At 34.5% G+C, this 22254-nt stretch overlaps 3 protein-coding genes across 3 annotated transcripts; all 3 read left to right on the top strand.

Moving 5' to 3' along the window:
• Nucleotides 1-1628: 1628 nt before the first annotated feature.
• Nucleotides 1629-3863, top strand: LOC113778459 (pentatricopeptide repeat-containing protein At1g28690, mitochondrial-like). The gene has a single exon (XM_027323875.1). The coding sequence runs from the start codon at nt 1634-1636 to the stop codon at nt 3833-3835; it is 2202 nt and encodes a 733-aa protein (XP_027179676.1). The 5' UTR covers nt 1629-1633; the 3' UTR covers nt 3836-3863.
• A 6313-nt stretch (nt 3864-10176) lies between these two features.
• LOC113776984 (paraxanthine methyltransferase 2-like) lies at nt 10177-10768 on the top strand. Its single transcript, XM_027322035.1, has 2 exons — nt 10177-10315; nt 10400-10768. Exons 1-2 carry the CDS (start codon nt 10247-10249, stop codon nt 10766-10768), a joined length of 438 nt encoding a protein of 145 aa, XP_027177836.1. The 5' UTR covers nt 10177-10246.
• On the top strand, nt 10673-14099 carry LOC113778572 (probable S-adenosylmethionine-dependent methyltransferase At5g38780). Its single transcript, XM_027324013.1, has 3 exons — nt 10673-11068; nt 13581-13704; nt 13855-14099. The coding sequence occupies exons 1-3, from the start codon at nt 10955-10957 to the stop codon at nt 14076-14078; spliced, it is 462 nt and encodes a 153-aa protein (XP_027179814.1). The 5' UTR covers nt 10673-10954; the 3' UTR covers nt 14079-14099.
• The last annotated feature ends 8155 nt before the right edge of the window (nt 14100-22254 follow it).

Genomic DNA, 22254 nt, shown 5'->3' with positions numbered 1-22254 from the left:
TGGTTTTGCCCAAAGAGAGCTTGAAGACTTCAAGAAACATACTTTGGGAATCTCTAAGACCTATTTTGCATCGATTTTAACAAAGTTGATGGAACAAATTTTTCCATAAATATGGGACTTCAACACACATTTTTATATCTTTAAGCCTAGGAAAATACTGCACAAGAAGTAGTTTTTCACTAGAACTTCATAGTTCATTAGCTTAGTTTTGAGTAGCTTGGAAGGCAGAAGAAAACCACTAAAAATATAGCTCTTAAACTGCAAAACTCCTAGTTGTTACTTAAGATTGGATTAGGCTAGATAGTTTTTGATCCATTCTTGTATTCATCGCTAGACATGGATGAAAATTGAAGGAGCACAGATGGAGATCTTGGGAGCTCATATGACAAAGGTGACATCTCTCCAATCACTCTTGTATTTGATTTCATATTTAGTTATAATGCAGGTTTGGTCTTTTTTTTTTTCACTATGTTGTTCTAAAGTTTCATGCCTAAGTAGGTTTAATCTCTTCTTTGTTGGATGAAATGAACTTGGTTGTTGTGTTTATCCTTTGAGCAAGTATTTCGCATTTTTGTTTGTAAAATCATGATTAACTAGTCATTTATTGTGATTATCTAAATCAAGGAGTTAAATTATCAACGAGAATTGGGGTTTAATATTAGTTTAAAGAAGTACTAGATCTAGAGAGTTCACTCACGAGAGTAAAGGAATATCTTTATAACTTTTTATCATGTAATTTCACAGGAACTTATGAACTTATAGTTAATTTCATAATCACGAGAGTAGGTATTGATTAGTTATATGTACAATTGATTTATTACGAGAGTAAATTTCACATAAATTGAAAAATTACGCTATCCTTAGCCAAGGCTATGGATTGCAATAATCCGGTTATTTATCTAGCAAGGTTAGAGAGAAAACCGATCCTAGGAGCTTTTCTTGTATTTGTATCTTTTGTTTGTTTTTGCTTCTAGTTTAGTTTTACTTTCTAGTTATTTATATTTGTCTAAATAATATAGGAATTTGAATAGCGTTGGTAGTTGATCATCTTTCCTTGTACACTGTTTGGAGTTGTAGTAGTGAAAGTAAGAAAATCTAAAGTTACACTAACAGTAGCACATACTTTGTAATAGGATTCAGCAATACATGAGAGTTATATGCTTTCATTTATTTATTTAGTTAACAATAGATAATAAAATCAAGGTTGAGACCTTATGAATTATAAATTTTTATTCAAATCTCCTGCCCTTTCTTCGTTTCTTAAATCTCATCCTTTCTCTGTTCACGTTTTTTTTTTCTTTTTAAGGAATGAGATCAAGGAAACTATTTAGTACCACATGCATAAAGGTTAGCTAATTATCATGCAGATTGTGTAAATCTAATTTTCAAATAAAAACATAAACTATTAAGTGATAGTCAATTCTGATTGTCAATCATAAATAATACACTTGGAAACCGTACAAATTGTCCCTCTGTAATGTGGTTGGAAGCGTGTTTTTGAACTGTGTCTCAGAACCCGTCTTCTCCGAAGGCGCAACTTTGAAATTGCCACAACACAATGCTCAGGCGCTCTCAGCCTTTCAGGCCGTGCGCTCTTCCCAGTCCCCAGTTTTGCACTCTATAGACATATCACATGGTTATGAAATCCTCATTTTTGGGCAGCTGGAAGCACCGACGCTGGAAAAGTATGTCAGGATTTTATCGCACCGTACCCGATGGCCGTCGTCAGGGACCCCATTGCTCTAGATACAAAGGCATTAAATCCATGAACATGACTATTACATGGCACGTCAAGAATGGGCAACTCGAACAAGCCCGAAGAGTGTTCGACGAAATGCCTGAACGAACAGTAGTCTCATGGAACGCCATGATCTCTGGCTACTCGAAATGGGGCAAGTTCAATGAAGCACTGTCTTTGCTTTCTCTGATGTACTGCTCCAATTCAAAGCTCAACGAGACCACTTGTTCGTCAGCACTAAGCATTTGTGGCCGCGAGCGGTCATTGGGTGAAGAGGGACAGCAAATTCATGGTTTGGTTTTAAAATCTGGTCTTGAGAGTTTTCAGTTTGTGGGGAGTTCTTTGCTCTACTTTTATGCTAGTTGTTGCGATATTAGGAAAGCTAGACAAGTGTTTGATGAATTACATGAGACGAATGAGTTGTTATGGAGCTTGATGCTTGTGGGCTGTGTTCAGAATAATCTACTGGATGATGCGTTGTGTGTTTTCAACAAGATGCCTCGCCGGGGTGTTGTTGAATGGACTACATTGATTTCAGGTTATGTGAAGATTGATGGTGGATGTAAAAAGGCTCTGGAGTTGTTTCAGAGGATGAGAACCGAAGCAGTCCCTAATGAGTTCACTCTGGATTCCATCATAAGGGCTTGTGGAAGATTGGGTGCTTTGCCTGAAGGAAAAGTAGTACACGGGCTTCTGATAAAATTGGGGTTTGAGCTTGAACTTTCAATTAGTGGTGCTCTTGTTGACTTTTACAGTAACAGTGAAGCTATTGGCGATGCCAAGAAGATTTATGATACATTGGAGAATCCATGTATGAACATTTCGAACACTTTAATTGGTGGGCTTCTAAGAATGGGTAAGGTTGAGGAAGCTGAATTGGTTTTTAGTGGATTAGTTGAGAGGAATTCAGTTTCATATAGTCTGATGATCAAGGGATATGCATTGTTTGGTCGAGTAGAGGATTCAAAGAAGTTATTTCTGGAAACGCCAGCAAGAAGTTTAATTTGCTTGAATACAATGATTCATGTGCTGTGCAAGGCTGGTGAAATTCATAAAGCTCTGGAGCTTTTTGAAGAAACTAAAGAAAAAGGAAGCCCTGTTACTTGGAATTCCATGATTTCAGGGTATATTGAAAATGATCAACATGAGAATGCAATAAATTTATATATAGACATGCGTAGGTTGTCAATATCCCCAACCAGATCAACTTTTTCTGCTTTGCTTCGTGCATGTTCATGTCTTGGGGCTCTTCAGAAAGGGCAGCAGATCCATAGTCAATTGACTAAAACTCCATTCGAGTTGAATATTTATGTTGGTACAGCTCTTGTTGACATGTATTCCAAGTGTGGGAGCATTTCTGATGCTCAAGCATCTTTTATTTGCATTTCAAATCCTAATGTAGCAGCTTGGACAGCTTTAATTTGTGGCTACGCACATCATGGTCTTGGATCTGAGGCAACCTTGCTTTTTGAGCAAATGTTGGATCAGGGAATAAACCCAAATGCTGCAACCCTTGTTGCTGTCTTATCTGCATGTACTGCTGCTGGTTTGGTCAATAAGGGGATGGAGATTTTCCGATCAATGGAACAAGCTTATGGTCTAGCCCCATCGTTGGAGCATCTTACTTGTGCGGTGGCTCTTTTATGTCAATCTGGTCTGCTTCTGGAAGCTGAGGAGCTTATGAAGGAGATGCCATTTGAGGCTGATGAAATTCTCTTGATTACAATGTTAAACGCATGTTGGTCTTGGATTGACATTGATGTGGGTGAGAGAGTGGCCCACAAGATGTTTACTTTGGACCCTAAGCCTACATGTGTTTTGATGTCTAACATGTATGCCGCATTGGGGAAGTGGGGGGAGAAGATAAAAGCCCGAAAGATACTGAAAGAGCTAGAAGTGAAGAAGGATCCTGGATGTAGCTGGATTGATATAAATAGCAGAACTAATATATTCAGTGTAGAAGATAGAACCCATCCTTGCTGTAATATGATTTATGCAACTCTGAAGCATCTTAAGGCAAATATAGAATCATGTGCAGAATTTCAATTTTATTCTCCAGAACAAATGAAAGCGGCTTTATTCAGTTTTACACCTTGAGACAGTAGACTCTTTTCAGAATTCAGAGTTATCTGCTAGTAATTTTGCTATTACACCGTCATTGTAAGAGACTTCTTAAACTCTTTACCTCAGTCAAATTACATCCTGAATTAGGTAAATTTTGATCAGTTTTACATCCTGAATTAGGAATTTAACCACTTCTGCTCTTAAAGGATATTTTTGAACGTAGAATTCAGCTGATTAGTGGAGAGAAGACTTAATTCTTGTTTTGTCTAATAACTAATTGGTTCAAAATGTGTCCCCTTTCCAATGGCTTCATTTTTGTCAATGTCCAAAAGTTGCCATGAACCACATGAGTTAGTATTCTTATTGTGTTTCAACTGAAATTTCTGGAATCCTGTGAAATAAAATTGTGTAGTATGATTATTTAGTTTATACTTTCAAATTGACTTCTATGAAAATTTGAGATTATAACATACATCTTGACGGTAGATGATCAAGGGTGTTCACAGAGGCGGAGAAGAATAGGTTGGGTTTTTGGGAAACAGAAGGGAGACAGAAGTTACACGGTACGGCCATCTTTTTGTAACTGTCAGATCTTATGTTAATTAATGATTAATGTGTAATTTGTTTTTTCTTGTGTTTTAGGATTTACCATTACCTCTTATCTTTTTCAAACCTGCAATTGATCCCTTTTGTGCTGAATATGAAAAGGTTGAATTTCTTTGTTTTACATGACTTGGTAGAAGTTTTTTTGGATGCTTCCTAGTGGATTCGAAAGATTGGAATCATTCTTTTTTTTTTTTCCCTTTTTTTTATCACAAGTTGCAGCGCTCCGCCTGTCCCCTGCCTCAGAATTGCGAAATCCTGGCTCCACTGGTGTTATTGTGTTTGATTTTGTTAATCTGTAACTTGATAAACATGAAAATGTTGTGGTCCTCCTAAGATGGGAGGAAGAATAATACATGTGCAATAGAATGATACATGGCAGGCTTCTGCATCTTTGTTAGGTGAAGCTTTAATGCTGCCTCAGGACACTAGTTTCGCCTAATGAATTGTGGATGCTGATGGCTAGTCTTCTCCAATAAGTCTTAGTTAACTGGCCAACTTTTGGTTAAAACTGAGAAGTGAAATGGGCATGATAGCAAGTGACTATATGGTTATGTTTGCGTCACTGAACCAATACCAGATGTAGAAGGATTATAATTTTATCTTGATATTTTGGAAGTGTTATAATTTCCTTTTAAGTGCTCGTTCTCCGACATTTGAGCGAATCTTATCTGCTTCAGCATGCTGAGCAATTAGAATAAGTTCTGAACTTTCAATCTTTCTGTTGCATAATTTACTTGTTCACCCTGGTTACACATCATGGTTTTGTATGATTATCCAGAGAAAGTATTTTGTCTTTCAGAAGGCAGTGTTCATTTTCAGATGAGGCACGCGGTTTGCATGTCCAAGAACGATCACATGTATAGATTTGATGCAAAAAGCATATTTTTCCCTGAAGCTGCAAAATGGATAATCCTTCAAGATTAGTATAGGTTGTGTTTATTGTTCAAATTTCTCAGACTACAATCCTAACACACCTTCCGTTACTCAGATAACAGATGCCAACTCTGAATCTATCATTACCAGTGGGTTCAAGCCAGGCATAATCCTCATTTCAGCAGGGTAATTATGTAGCTAACATATCCATCCATTTCTGACTTCGGATTCTAGGGTCCTTCAGCTTTTGCCTTCCATATTTTGTTATATCTTCTATTTGTGAAAACTCTCTATGAAAACAAATTAGAGTTGCATAGCAAACTGTGGGCAGTAAATCTTTTTGAGTTATTTCTATTCTTCTATCTTGCTTTCTTTCACATATTTCTATAGTATGTTTTCTCTACATTATGAATTCAATGAATTAACAAGCATTCATTTGTTCTCCCTTCTGCATCCAAGGAGGTATGTTGACATATCAAATTTTGGTTCTGTAGTAACATGGAAAACTTTAGCAGGTCTTTGGTACATAGTGGTAACATATCCCAGATGGTATTCCATGTTACTGTAAGCCTTAGTTTCCTTTCATGACCTAAAAAAGAAAAAAATAATTCTAGATTCACTTGTGAGTTGTGACTAAAAGATTTCCAGATTTGATGGGCATATCTTGGATCCATTGGCAAGCCTAAAGTAACAACAGGGACATACTACATCCTTGCTTCAAGTATGAAAAAACTTGCCAAAGATTTATGTGGTGGGAACTGTCTTTTTCTTGGGAGGATATAACTTCAATTCCCTATCATACTCAGTGGGAGATTCTTTTCATGCTTTACTTTGGGAACCAAGCTTGGCTGCTGATTTTGTTGATCCCACCATTTTATGTGATGAACCATCGACAAAGTTAAAACAGGCAATCCAGAAAATGAAGCACATACGGTCCCTGTAAAAATGTCTGGAACTACTAAACTTGTCCTATTGCTCTATTCATTGCTCACTGCTTTTTTGTGAGTCCTGGATTCCTTCATCTAGTTAGAATGGTAGTGATGACCCAAAGAATCTAGTTGTTTTTGCTGTGAGAATGATATTTAGATGAAGTGAAATATGCTATACCGGACCTATTGACTAGTACTTCTGAATATTCCCAATATATGAGTGAGCAAATAGTTGTCAAGATCCCTTGACTCATAAAGCATCTAGTTTTTGAATGTCAAGTTTAATATGCAGTGGTTTAGCCTGTGCAGCCCATATTCTTGGAGAAAACAAGCAAAGATTATACATGACTTTTTGCATAAGGCCAAAATATCTTGTGATTGACATAGTTGAGCAGCATGTGGATGAGAATGATTGCAGCAAGTGTCACCAGCCATTACATTGCACACAGTTTGATTTTAATAGCGAACCAATAATGTTTGTTTTGCCTCTCTTTTGCAGGGTAATGTGAAACAATTGGCGTCTGGTTTTCACAAAAAATAGTTGTGTAGATGACTGCACTGCTACAAATCTTGAAAGATTAAAATGCTTCACTTAAATGAGAAACATTTACATAAAATATTTGAAATAGGCAGCTTTAAGTTTTGTTATGAGAATTTGATATAGGCTTGTGGTAAACGTCTTGTTTCTCGTTTTCAAAAGATTTCAACACCCTCTCTTTTGTCTGTGGTTAAACTTAAATGCTGCTTATGGGTCCCAAAAAAATTTTATTTTATTTTATTTTTTTTTTAAAAAAAAGCTCCATTAGACCCTTAAAAAATACAACTTGTTTTACAGCGTAAACGTGCACCAGATCTGGTTGGGGGTTTTCAAGAAATAATGAAAACGTAATTGAACTACAAGCCTTTTTTTTTGAAGAGATAATAATATGTACTAATACTACAAGCGTTGACAAGGTCAAGTTTACTAATATTAAAAAGTCTTATGCTTGCCAAAAGATGGATCTCTGTCTGGATCACCAGCGAGCTGCAATGTTCTTGAATTTCCTTCACAAAAAGAACTTCATCATCCCTCTATCTGCTGCTGCTTTTTATTAAGGGCAAATTCCACTCTACCCCTCGTGTGGTTTAGCATTTTTTTTTTTGCATAACCCCCTTTATGGTTTCAAAAGCTATATATAACCCCCTCATGGTTTGGATTAAAGTGTCAAAATGATGGAAATGATCATTCGTAACGGAGTCATCTAAAATGTCAAAAATACCCTTATGTAAAGTTAAAAATTATTTATTAACCAAGGGAGTTATGTGTCTATTTTGAAAACCATAAGGGGGTTGTATGATAAAGTATTAAACTATAACGGGTTATATGGTAAAATATAAAAATCATACCGGGTTAGTGTGTTATGTATTTATAAGGGTAATTTAGACATTTTTTAGAAGTTCCGTTACGAATGACTATTTCTATCACTTTGACACTTTAATCCAAATCATGAAGGGGTTATGTATAGATTTTGAAACTAAAGGGGGGTTATGTAGAAAAATGCTAAACCATGGGGGTAAAATGTAATTTTCCCTTTTATTAATGCAGCTGCTGACTGAATAAATACCTTGTTAAGCATAAACTGAACACATCATTAATGCAGCCTAATATAGTACTGTTGTTAGCTATCTTATTAATTAGCTATCTGCTTTTTATTAATAAAAAGCAGAAGCTGCTGACTTGAAAAGCATTGTATTTTTATTAATGAGCTTAATATAATCAACTTTGTGTTAAGCTCTGCCCTTCATCTACAAATACAATGCTTTAAGCTTTAAACTTGTACATTATTGTTGCTGTGCACTCCAACATATTTGTTCGTTTTACTTGGCAAATTCCTTGGACGTTGAAGTCATGAGCATTTTTTTTTTTTAAAGCCTAGTTAACAATTTTTGGTAACAAAAAATGAAGGCTTATAACATATCATAACACTTAATGCTAAAAGAAAAAAGGAACAAAATTATAACATCTGAATAAAATGAAAAAATTCACAGGAAAAGGCGGAAAGAAGAATTCAAAGAAAAAAAAAAAAGAGAGGAGAGTCAGAAAGTATTGTTAACCAAGATCAAATTCCTGACCAACTGCGGCGCTAGAAGTTACAACTTCATAACACTCAGAGCTGTAGGCTAAATCATGCAAAGAGAGAAAACTGCTTTCAGACTGCGAAAGATTAAAAATCAGAAAAGTGGAAAACAATGCAACCTTGTGTTGAATAACAATATCAATTAGTTTAATAAAGGAACTTCCCAAGGTTGATTTCTGAATAGCCAGGCTGCAGTTAAAGAGAACAATACCACTTGCTATTAATAGCTAAGAACAAGTATTCCTCCAAGAAATGTGGAAGGGGAACAGAGAGGAGAGATAAAGCCAGACCATCCCATTGTCCAGTTATAAGGGGGCAAAGAAGAAAAAAAAGGCTAAATCCCAGGCAGTCTAAGCAAGTTTTTTAATAAATAGGGCAAATTATAATTTACTCCCCTGGAGTTTAGTGTTTTATTACGTAACCCCTCCTATGATTTCAAAAGTTATACATAATCCTCTCATGGTTTGAATTAAAGTGTCAAAATGACGGAATTTGCAATCCATAACAGAGTCAACTAAAACATCAAAAATACCTGTATGTAAAGTTAAAAATTATTTATTAATCACAGGGGTTATGTATATATATATATATTGAAAACCGTTAGAGAATTATATGGTAAAGTATAAGGGGGTTATATGGTAAAATATAGAATTATACATACGGGATTGAAGTGTCATGAATATTATGTTTATATATTTTGGTCACTTAAACCATTTTAATTTTTAAACAAGGGTAATTTTGACATTTTTATAGGCTCCGTTACGGATGATCATTTCCGTCATTTTGACACTTTAATCCAAATTATGAGGGAAGTTTATATATAGGTTTTAAAATTAGAGGGAGGTTACGTGAAAATCAGCTATACCAAAGGGGGTAAAGTGTAATTTGCCCTAATAAATAAGATTGGATCTTTGTTCTTAATTATATTCATTAATTTTAAAAAGCTTGCTCGTGAAATTTTTTGGACACTAATGCTCTTAACCTTTTTTGCCAACATTAGGATGAGAATCGTGTTATGAAGCACCTACTTCTTCCTTTGAAAAGATTTGGAGCCAATTACGCGTTGATTGTTAAACCAACTTGTATTTGTCAGGAATGGGACCAGAAGGCAATAACCACAGAGGGGCAAGAGGAAACAAGGGAATAGTTTTAGGTTTGTCTACAAATCAGTCAATTGCCAGCCAAGAAAAACAATTTATGTACATCAAGAATCCTTTATGGAAGACCAGAAATATGACACTATTTCACTATAAGCAAAAGCAAAACAGTCACTAAGCTAATATTCCAGTTTAAGGAGGCAGTAACAACAGTACTATCAACAAACTTTCTAATAATAATTTCTTAATTTCCTGTACCATACAAATTCTTACCTTGGTAAGAAGGTCCAAGTCTTTGCCTTTCCTATGAATAGTATAGCAGCTTTCCACATAGGTGTACTCCAAGTCTTGAGCCGTCATTCTAGATATATTTCCTATTAGCATATAATTGATAATTTTACATGCACAAATTGTATAATTTAAATTAAATTCAATTTATGTACAAAATGATCCATAACATATGTTTGAGAGATATTTTACCATATGCGTATCTCTTTTTTTCCCATATTTATTAATAGAAATGCCTGCCATGTAAAGGGCTAAAACACAACACTTGAACCTGAGCCTCTGCCTAGTATAAATTAAACCATCTAGACAGAGATATCAAGACATGGCAAGAGAATATATATATATATATATATACATGGCAAGAGAATATATATATATATATATATATATATGGCATCATAATGACGATAAGGCAGCCTTTCGTCTGCCTTCCTTTTAACTATCTAAATTGTTTCTCATTCTAACTAGAGAATAAAAAATTGGGAGCATTTTTACTCTTATGAAAAATCTCCTAGCAGCCGAGGAATAGAAAAAATGCCTCAAGTATATGCCATGAATGGAGGAAATGGACCTCAAAGCTATAACCAAAACTCATCCTTTCAGGTTGCTAGTTTAAACTGCAGTTACCTCATTATAAATGTCTAAGGTATGTAAGTATAAAGATTTTTTTTTTTTTTTTGGTGGCAGAGAGGAGCAGTAGAGGTTGCAAAAGAACTTATCAAAGAAGAGATTGACAAAGAACTTGATGTCAAGCAACTTTCTTCAACCTCTGTGCATCCATTTCGCATAGCAGATTTTGGCTGCTCTACAGGACCAAATACATTTGTGGCCATGAAAGTCATAAGAGAAGCCCTGGAGGAAAAACTCAGAAAAGAGGGACTAGCATCTGAAGTCCCTGAGTTTCAAGTCTTTTTTAATGACCATATATCTAATGGTTTCAACACACTTTTTGCTTCACTTCCACAAGAGAGACACTACCTTGCAGCTGGAGTGCCTGGTGATTTCCACAAGGTTTTGCTCCCAAAGGCATCCCTTCATTCTGCTCACTCATCTTGAGCGCTTCACTGGCTTTCAGATGTGCCAAAAGAGGTCACAGACAACAAGTCCCCTGCATGGAACAAAGGAAAGATTCACTACGGAGGGGCCAAAAAGGAAGTTCTTGAGGTTTATGCATCTCAATTTGCCAAGGACTTGGAGTCATTTCTGAATGCAAGGGCACACGAGCTCGTCGATGGAGGGCTGATGGCCCTTGTTATTCCTGCTGTCCTTGATGCCATCCGTGAATCTCAGACAACTATCGTCACAGAGAAAGAATTAGAAGTTCTAGGATATTGCCTCATGGACTTGGCTAAAAAGGTTAGATCTCATTAGTTTCAGATCTTCTTCAACTAAGAACTCTATGCGAATACATCTCAATGCAGGGATGCAACATAGAATTTTGATTTTCTTTGTCACTTGAATAATATTAAATTTGAATTATGATCTAATATATCCTAGATAGTTTTAGATAGTTAAATTATTCATTTTTGAATTCAAATGACATTTGGAATTCTTTTTTAACACTTCTATGAACCTGCGGGACAGGGGTTTTGTTGGATTGGATCTTTGCAGGGAGGGGCAGCCACCCCCTCAAGAATTTTAAAATTTTCATTTTCCCTCTTATGAATTTTAAAAGGTTTATTTGTATTATAATTAGTCTTAAGAAATTACCCTTCTCCCCAAGCATGAGAATTGAGAATCTGGTATTCTGTGGAAATATTTTTGACATTTTTTATTTGCCCCACAAAAAAATTGCAAAACTTTTACTTGCAAATAGGGTTATGAATGAAGCTAATTGAGCCAAGCACTCAAGTTGTCAAACTTGTCTATCTATTCTAAAGAGTTTAAAATTGTATTTAAATTTAATTCATTTATTTATTACGCTGAATTTAGATTAGCTTTTATCAAGTCAAACTCAATTAAATTTTTCGCATATAAATTTCATATACTATGTTAAGTCAGCCAAGCTCAATTTCAAATTTGAAATTTTATTGGATACAAAATATTGTTTGTGTTTGGTTTGATTAATTGGTGAACTAAGCGCAAATTAGCTTTTACTATTTCAACATCAATTCAAGTATAATATATAGTTTCGTTCGTTTTTCATTCCTATTTGCAAATATAAGACATTATTTTGATATTAAGTCCTTACCCTCTAAACTTATGTACTTATTTCGCTGAAATAAAAAGGTACAAAGTATTGGATGGAAGTGAGCTTCATATGTCAAATTTACTACTTGTAACAAACATGGACAGAATAGAAATCATACCAGATAATTAATGCTGGCCCAAAAGCGTCACAACAAGGCACCAATCTCTTTTTCCAACATTTCTTCTGATTAATAAAAATATCCAGGATGAAACAAAATAGACACAGGAAATCAACCAAATCAGGCATAATATACCAATGGCAGAGAATGAATGGAATACCTCCATGAGTAGGAATTAACTATGTTCCATAATTTCTGAAACATGTCTTCAGCTTAAAAATAGCAGTTGCAAATCCATGAGTAGGAATTTTTAATTTTACAATTTCTTTATTTTGCATCCTTATACTATATAAGATTGAGTTTTGATTAAAAAATATGTTAGATTTCAATCGCATAGGTGGGTCTTTCTGGAAATGTGAAATGTTGTGTATTAGTTTAAAAGTTTTAGGTACAAGTTAAGGAAATATGTATTTGGGTATGCTTACTGAAAGACCCCATTTTAATACATTTAAAGTTGTCATTGATGAACCATATGAGTATTGATGGAATGTGTAATTAGTGTGCAACCATTTTTGTATTATGTACAACCCATATATGCTTGTGTGTTGGTGTCATTACCGGAATATCCCTTAACTATCAATAATTCCACTTTTCAGCCGCAAATAATCGTTTGAGATATTGGTTTGTCTAAAACATTTGAATAGTAATCGGATTTAGGAAATGAGCAAACGATTTCTCTATCAATGGTAGGAACCCATTTCTCTATCATTTATAATCTGCATTTATGAGTCAGAAACGTTAGTCATTTTATCCCCTTACAGTTTCAGGAGTTAAGTTTTCTCTTTTTGTCTTTGTCTACAACGATTTGCCTCTTCCGTCCGAGCTCAACTCTGAAATTACCTATTATTTCGTCATTAATTATACCCAATTCAATTGCCGAATCGTTGGTATATTAATGCTTAAACAGTTGATTATCAGTTTCTTTCTGTTCGCGTTCTAGGATTGAGATAATTCTATCTGGTTTCATACTAATCAAATCAGAATGCTCTTCAATCCCTGCTACTCCTGGTGGTTCAACGTGAGATTAGATTTCACCGCCCCCCCCAATTTTTCAATTCCTCCTTTAATTTTGTCGGTGTGTTTTTAGTACCTACAATTAATAACTTTTATCGCGTTGCCTAACTGCAAGATAGCATTTTTCGTGTTGCCTAACCTTAATTGGTGTGGATTGGTTATAATCTTATAGGTTTGGAACAACAGTAAGAAAGAGTTCTCAGTAGGGATTCTGGAATAAGATTAGTTTTCTGTGTTGCTCTGCCTTTTTGCATTATCAACGACCTTCAATTTGACACAGTTTTATTGTAACGCTGTGTAAATTGATTGATTATATCGTTTATCTTTTCATACTCAATTTTATTCCTTCTCACAATGTACTATTATTTGTTCAATAAAAAAATTTCCTTCCCCACAGGCACCAAACACCCGCGCGATGCGCGGGCACTCCCCCTAGTATACTACATAAGAATGAGTTTTGGTCAAAGTTTATCTTCGAATTTCGACTATAGGTTTTGGCTAACAAAAAAAAAAGTACTTTAAATACTAAGATGCACCTATTGCAGGGATTGGTCGATGAATTGAAATTGGATATGTTCAACTTGCCACTATATTACCCATCTCCTAATGAGATGGAGACCCTGATGAAGACAAATGAACATCTAAATGTTCAGAGAATGGAGATATTAAGTGTGTTTGGATTGCATTTTCCGTCATTTTTCATGAAAAAATTACTGTAGCGATTTGATATATATGTGAGGGAAAAAGGTGATAGGGAAATGTAATTACGAAAAACGACAATATTTTCCGACGAAAACAAGCAATCCAAACACACCTTAAGCATTCCAGGAAAGCACGTGGTTTTCTCCAACCCTAGTGGAATTGCTTTGTACCTCAGAGCTGCATTAGAGGGACTTCTAGAGAAACAATTTGGAAGTGATATCATGGATGAATTGTTTGAACTGTTTACGCAGAAACTTGCAGAGTCTTCCTCTCTCTTTAACCCTGAGAATCAAGATCTGGTTGTTATTTTTGTCCTCCTCAAGCGAAAATTGAGAACATGAAGCAAATTTAGTGGACCTTATGGATTGTGCTGGTGTTATTAGTTGCCAAAGGGCAACCCAAGAAATGGCTTTGAAACAGCTGCTCCTGACTGTGGAGCATTAGCTTGCATAATCCAGCATATCTAGAAGCTATCCATTGTAATGGATGAATACAAAAGAACTTATAATGGATGATTAACAAAGAATAAAATCTCACGTATCTTATTGTCCAACTATAAGCTTGGTTGACGACATCATGTTAGAATATATATTTTGTGTGGCCTAAATAACCACATATGATATTTCTAATTATTTGATTAAATATTTTCTCACTAATTTAAGCGACAAATTTGTATGTGAAAAATTCAATCGAGCTCAATTTGATAAAAGCTCATGTGAACTCAAAACAGTGAATAAAGAAGCCAAATTAAACACAATTTTAGATTTTTTAGAATTGACTGTCACGCCCCATTTTTCGCGATGAAAGCATGTTTACAAAAGATGTGATTTTTATTTTAAAATAAGTGAAAAAGACCTAAAATAGGACTTTAAAGAATGCGACAGTTTGGACCCAAAATTTAGTCTAAGAGGGTTTTCAAGAAAAATAGGAGTCACCACTTGGTTTGAGTTTGGGTGTACCAAGTCACCAAAAAAAATATTTTTTGATAAAAAAAAATAAATAAAACCCTTTTCAACAACTCCAAATTTTTGAAAACAAGAGAAAAATGAACTCGACAGTCACAATTGAAGAAACGGAAGCCAAAGGTATGATCAGCTCAAATCTAAGGCACCCTTTCAACCTAATCTAAGCTTGTTGCATGATTTAGCTAGAATTTCTCTAATCTAACCCTTAAATTTATCACATTTTGATGTTTCCTACATGGATGCAAATCTAAGTTTATAGGAAGTATCGAAATGGACAAAATGTCCATTCAATGGTTTAATTGATATCGATCACATTAATTGCGAAGGCAAAAAATAATCCCTTGAAAGGATCACAAGTATGCAAAACTGAAATTCAAAAGAAAAGAAAATTAAATTATATATATAAATATAAGTGATCAAGGATTAGGGAGTTCAATATAATGGATACGGGAAGCAAAAACTCGTGACATAGTTTTCCTGTGTAGGGATTAATGGGTATTTAAACTAAAAGGTTATAATTGCCCATTTTCCATGTTCAAAAGATAAATTTTTTTAATCTAAACAAGCAAATGAACTAGCTTATTTTACAATTTCTTAAATGAGATGTAATCCTAAATGATATGATTAATACATATATAGGGTAGGGGATAATATAATAGGCAATATCATGCAAATGAGAAAATATCCTAAAACAAAAAATGCATGAAAATGTAATGAATGTCACACAAAAAATAAATCTAATGCGTGAACGATTTAAGGGTCTAGCGTTGGACTAACCCATTTCTAAAAGACCTTACTAGCATTGGACTAGCAAGTAGGCGGAGAGAGAAGCTACAACTAGCGTTGGACTAGTGTGGTGAAGTCATGCATTAATAATACATAATAAATCGAATAAGGCATAAATTAAAACAAATAAACATATAAGAGCACGTAGCACATAACACATAAAACATAATATCTAGATGTAAAAATCTTAAGAAAAGCGGATAAAGCACATAACACATAAACCACATAAACACGTAAACACGCAAAACATATCTATTACAGCGGGGAATCTGACTACAATCTAAACTGGGAAAATATAAGAAAATAAACCTATCTATTCTATCTATTACAATAGTCTATCTAATTACAATTTTTTTTACAAAATACTACCTATCTATTACATTTTGAGGTATTTAAACACCTCCCAAATAATTATAAAATTAACTAAACAAACATAATAAAATTTAAATAAACATTTGAATTAAATAAATAACAAAGCATGTAAAAACGTATAAACATATAGGAGCACGTAGGAGCACATAAAAGGACATAATTGACATTGAAATAATAATAGGTCCAAGTCTTTATATATCGCATTTATACTTCTACTGCATGATTTTTTTTATAGTGTGCTAGCAATAGTGTTATTAATTTTAAGTGTTGTTAAATTGTTTGATATAGAGATATATAAACAAAAGTGTACATTATTACTTTAGATTTTGTTGAAGGGTAGTATGGTTAATTTCATTCAAGTGTGGGGGCAAACTTACAATTTTATATGCAGATACGGACAACTTAGTGAGGGCAATTCTCTAATACTTGAATTTTGTTGAAGAGTAGTGGGGCGATTTCATTTGAATGTGGGGGCAAAACTCTAATTTTATATATAAATTAATATGGAGATTTAGGAGGGGTCAATGGGGGCAATTGCCCCACTTTTTCTCCATCACCGCAGACGTTGATTAACAAATCTAGCAATTACAACATGCACAGAAAAGAGTTGCAACGATTTATCTTGCTAGAAGACAACTTAAGAGTTTCTTATAGTTTTCAAATCTGTTCAAAATTTTTTAGATCTATTGTATCTGTTAAATTGTAGATCCGATCTATTATTTCTAACACATATTAATGTCTTATTAGTGCATGTGATGTGGATCTAGGATGGAAGGGTGTGGATTTAATCCCCTTCTTTTTATCATTTAATTACTGATTTTTTCCTAGCAAGAATTTTATCCTTCTTGATTTTTCAATCATTTCAATAGTTTGATTCTCTACAGTTTTCGAACGTGCTCCAACTTCACAAACGATTTATTAAGTACTTCGGATAGGGACAGTCATCAGAAGGACTATCCCTGAACGATTGTGTTGTATGCAGGCTTCAACATGAACATGCTCCTCCTTTCCTCTTAAAAAAAAAAATTCCTCCTCTTTGCTCTCTTATTTAGTAGTCATCAATCAACATAGAATATACTTTTCTTGGTAAATGAATTTTAGATTTTAGCATACTTAATATGCTTTGTAGTACACATATGCATTTTTTTTGTTATGACATGTGCAACACTGGTTGGGGTTTGTTATTTATGTGAAGTTTAATATTTCCATCCGCTGTAAACAATAAAATGAGTTGTACAGATCATAATTTTTAGTTGCTTTGTAAAACCGGACGAAATTTAAACCAATACCGGTGATCATTATAGACTACTTGATGATTCGTACCTCCAAAGGAAGGTTTGCTAATAAACTGACGACACAGAGGGCAATTTTTTTGTTTCTCCTAGGGGTTTCTAATGAGAAGTTTTTTCTTTTCTTCTTTTGTTGTTAGATCCGAATTTATTTTAAATTTAGTTGTTAGATTTAGAATTTTTTAGATCTTGAGTCTCTCTCAGATCATATCATTATTGGAACTTAAAGCCACTGATTAGTAGATTTGGCGACTGCAATGCAGGGAGCTGCAAATTTATCTTGTTAGAATATAATTTGAAAATTTATTATAACTTTTAGATCTATTCAAAAATATTTAAATATATTGTATTTATTAAATTGTAGATTTGATCTTTATTTCTAATACATATTTAACCTACCATTAGGACAGGGATGTAAATCAAATCGTACTGGATGATTTTCGATAATTCGTTGACAAATTCTATTTTTTTATCAAAAAAGGACAATAATATGTGGAAATATCAGTAAATTTATATATCTGAAAGCCAGAGCATAGTCAAGAAAAGAATTACGCTAGCACAATCAAAATTGAAAAAATATTAAAGAGAAGGAAAAAAATGACAACAAAATGTTTTGCACTTGTTCCTCTCTAGAAAAGTTGATTTTCTTTGACATCTCTCTGAAAAAACTCTCCAATCAAAACTTCCTTCAACTCTCCCATGGGAGAGAGATCAAATTTTTCTAATCTTTATCAGATTTTTCTTATCTTTCCCATGAGAGAAGCCCTCTCTATAATTTTTTTCATTTGTGCGAATAGAATCTCTCCTAAGGTTTACTAATGAGAGTTTCTTCTCTCCTAGGATTGTTGAGGGAGAGTTTTTCCTAGACTTTCTAGTGAGTTTTCTTCTATCCTAGAAATTCGTAGTGAGAGTTTTATGTAATTTTTTTTTCATTTTTCTTTTATTAGATTTGAGTTTTTTCAAGTTTTGATTATTAGATCTGGAATTTCTTAAATATATTTGATAGATCTTACCATAATATTTGGACTTGAAACAGTTAATTAGCAGATCGGAAGCTTGGAAGCATGCACAGATGTTTGTAAAGCCACAATTATTTTATCCCATTTTTTTAAAAATTTGGAGCTTTATAGTGTAATTTTTATCTATTCTTCAAATTTGTTCTTTGAAATCTGTGTATTTGATTATGTAACTTCTGTTATTAATACAGATTTTATTGAAATTATGATGTTGTTTTATCAAAAAGAGAAGGTAAAAAAATCCGTGTTATGTCCAATGACTAATTCTAAATATACTTATCATTTGCAGTTGTGTTCTTTATTTCTTTACATCATGGCACAAAAAAAAAGCCAACAGGAAAGAAAAAGCATGGGTAAAAGTAAAAATTTTGAAAGGAAAGCCAAGCTCGAGTCAAATTCGAAAATTTATCAAATACAAAATGCCGCTCAAGTTCGATTTGATTACTTAGTTAACTAAACTCGAATAAAGTTAAGGTCGATTTGAGTTTCAAGTAGTTTAATTCGTCTTTCAACCCTAGTCATTGGACAACAAATATAGAATTATGGCCTGCTGGGTATATGCTGTATGCATGTGATATCTTCAATAAAAAAAAGGAAGAAAAAACAAAAAAAAAAAAACAATGCAGCGATTGAAAACTAAAATATCAATTAGAAAAATAATTTGACCCGATTTTCGTGCGGTTGTTGGGGGATAGATACAAATCTGCTATGGTTTCTTGTTTGTTTTGCATATGGCAATCCTGTTATATACTAGCATGGTTCTGGCCGTGCTACGCTGCGGCTTACCCACTGATATGACTAACTAATATCATATTTATGACAACCATATATGACCAACTCAATCACAGTTGGGCAATCGAGACCATATATGTATATGACCAACTGAAAAATGAAGAGGTAAATAATGAATATGCAAATCACAACCACAGATTACATAAACTCAATCATTCCTGTCTTAGCAGAATACACACTTCAGTTCAAGCCACAGTTACATATTAGGAGGCTTAAATAAGCTTCATTGCCTATTGAAGTACAGCATTGATAGTTAAACTATTAATAGGTATATTAGGATCCATTACTTTTTAAGTCAAAAGAATAATGGATCATAATATAATTCAAAAGATATTGTCTAAGCAATTGAGGCAAGCATGATGGCAATGAACAAAAGATTTAACAAAAGTACAGAAATAGGCCATATCAGTCTTCCTTTGCTTTAGCTTTCTTGGCTGGACTGTCTTTGATATTTCCAGGTGGACTATACGGTTTTGCAGGTTCTTTGGCAAATTGTTCAGGAGCCTTTGTTGGATGTTTACCATGTGTGTTGATAGGGTATAATTTGTTAGTATTTTTATTATTAATTTTCCCTTCTATCCCTGACAAATATTGTGTTAATTGCTGATATTTACTCATATTTGGTATTTGGAATCAATTTCAGGAATGAAGCAGAAAACTACCAAAAAGGAGGGACTTTGTGAAAAATATGGAGACTTCTAAGGGCTTCAATCCTTGGGCCCTTGAATTGGTGGGGGACCACAAGCTAGTGAAAGGCATTTGGTCATTTGGGCTTCAAAGAAAGCAACGTAGAGAGACTTGGAACAAGAAGTACTTGGGAGGCTTTGTCCACATGTGTGGGGACCACCTAGATAGCTTTTAGTCATCTTTCTTTTGTTGCTTTAAAAGGGGACAACGTACAGAAGCAAAAGATATCTAGGGCTTTAGTTTTAGTTTCTTAGTTTTAGTTCTAGTTTTCTTTCTTTGAACTGGCCTCTGACACACGCCAGGTATTCGACAATATTCCCCAACGGGGAGATTTTCTCATGAGGCGTGGTTAAGCTTTTCTAGTCAAGGGGACAACTGACGATTTGGTTCGACAATTACTGTGAGATCGAATCTGTTTTAATTATTTTCTTCATTTATTGGTATTTATATGTTCCTTGATTTTAATTGCTATGGCCTTGTGTATGATTGATTAGTGCGCAATAATTAATTATTCATATAGGCTATTTTTGCTAAATAGGGGTAATTGAATCCGTAATTATTCGTTATCTCTACCTCAGTAGCAACTGGCGTAATTGGGTTTATGTCAGGGGAGCATATGATCTAATTTAAACAAACCCTCGTAGCGTGTTTGTTGGTTAGGATTGGGCCTTTCTAATTATTAATGCAATCTAGAAATGAAATCCTACGGTCGTACCTAGGGTTATTTTTGGGTTAGAGAAATAGCTAACGGTCGTACCTTAGCTATCGAGAAATTAAGGAAGGGTTGGTTGTTTATCGCGTGCATGACAACTATAACTAATCTATTGCTAAATGTTGGAATTACTTCTGCATCAATGATCAGTGCATGAACCATTTCTGATGTGTACCCTTGGCTAGAGTTTCCCCAATCATTTCTTTTAATTAATTATTTTCTGCAGTTAATTTATTTAGTTAGCATTTAATCCAAAACCCCCCATACTTTGGACTCTAGAAGAAACGAATTATCCCCAGTCCCTGTGGATTCGACCCTACTCACCGCTATATACAAAATCTGTATTTTTCTCGAGTAGGTATTTATTATTGCACAGGTTCGGCACCTGTCAATTTTTGGCGCCGTTGCCGGGGACTGGTGTCAGATTAATTTGTTTCTTTTTTTAGTTCACCTTGTTTTCATTTTCAATTTATTTATTTTTTTTTATGGCTGCTAACATTCCATATTTTGATAATAGACTGGACTTTGTTCCTGAATGGGGTTATGAGACTCACGTGTTTCCTAATGATCAATGGGATAGTGCAAATTGTGGAACTTATTTTGACTCAGGTTATTCAACTGACACATGCCCCGCATTTCAAGATAATCTAAGTGCTCCAATTGATACTTTTGGAGATTTTCCACCCCAATATCAAATGCAGTATGACCCTTATTCAAACGGGTATGATCAAGGATGGTGGGATAATTCCAATTTTGATTATGCGACCGGGCCAATGGATTTTCAACAGCAAGAGTCTCAACAACCATCGTCCTTGTCAGGTATGTCTTTTCAGGAATTGGGTGAATTATTTATTAATACATACCGATTCCAACAGGAGACACAAATGAGGAATGAGATGATGAAGGATCCAATGAGTTATCTGGCAGATCAACTATGTCTATTGATATCCAAAATGAATCGATTGGCTTCTCAAATGGAAGAATTGTCCTCGGAAATCATTGTTGATTTTGAAGAAAATGAGAGTGCAATTTGCTTGACTAGTGATGAGGAGATGCAAGAGTGTCAAAATGAAAAATCTACAGATGCAGTTGAAAAAGAAGCCGAAAAGGAAGAAATGGAATCCCAACCGCAACCCATTCAAGTGAATGAATCCAATGAACAATCTCCAAATGCGGTGACATCTTCTCCACTCCTTAATCAATATTTTCCTGACTCCTATTCTTCAATTCCTGTTACTGAAATTGATTTTATTATACCAGAAAATTTGAAATTTCATGACAGGAATAAATTAAGAGTGGCAATGGAAAAATATCTTGAACCGAAGAATGCATGTGATGGAGGAGTTAATGGAGAATGCAAATTATCGTTGACTTGTTTAGCACCATTTACTAGTCCATGGAAGCCCGCAACTCGTGTGCTCAAGGATTACTCTATTTACGAGGGTTACCAGGATCACATTGAAGATGAAGCATTGAAGCGAGCCACAAGATTTTATCCTCCGTGAACAAGCATAGCATGTCTAGCCAAAGACATTAAAGAAAGGCGCTTTTTGGGAGGCAACCCAATTGTTGATTTTGTTATTTTTGTGTTCAATTTCTTAAATATGTCGTTTCTCACTTGGGTACTAATCACTCTTGATGTTTCCTCACTATGACCAGAATAGGTAATCTTGGCGTGCCCACGTGGTGTTTGTATCTCCTGAGGTCAGAGGATGTTTGTCAATCTTGGCGTGCCCACGCGGTGTTTGGGTCTCTTGAGGTCAGTGGACGTTTACTAATCTTGGCGTGCCCACGCGGTGTTTGACGACCCAAAACATGAAAAAAAAATAAAATAAAATAAAATACAGAAAATTTATTTTCCTTTTTCAGTTCTGTGTTTCCTTCAAAAATTCAAAATT

The sequence above is a fragment of the Coffea eugenioides genome, chromosome 7 (genome assembly GCF_003713205.1).
Source record: "Coffea eugenioides isolate CCC68of chromosome 7, Ceug_1.0, whole genome shotgun sequence".
Lineage (NCBI taxonomy): Eukaryota > Viridiplantae > Streptophyta > Magnoliopsida > Gentianales > Rubiaceae > Coffea > Coffea eugenioides.
The sequence above is the reverse complement of the archived record's forward strand: the minus strand, read 5'-3'. Positions and strand labels throughout refer to the sequence as shown.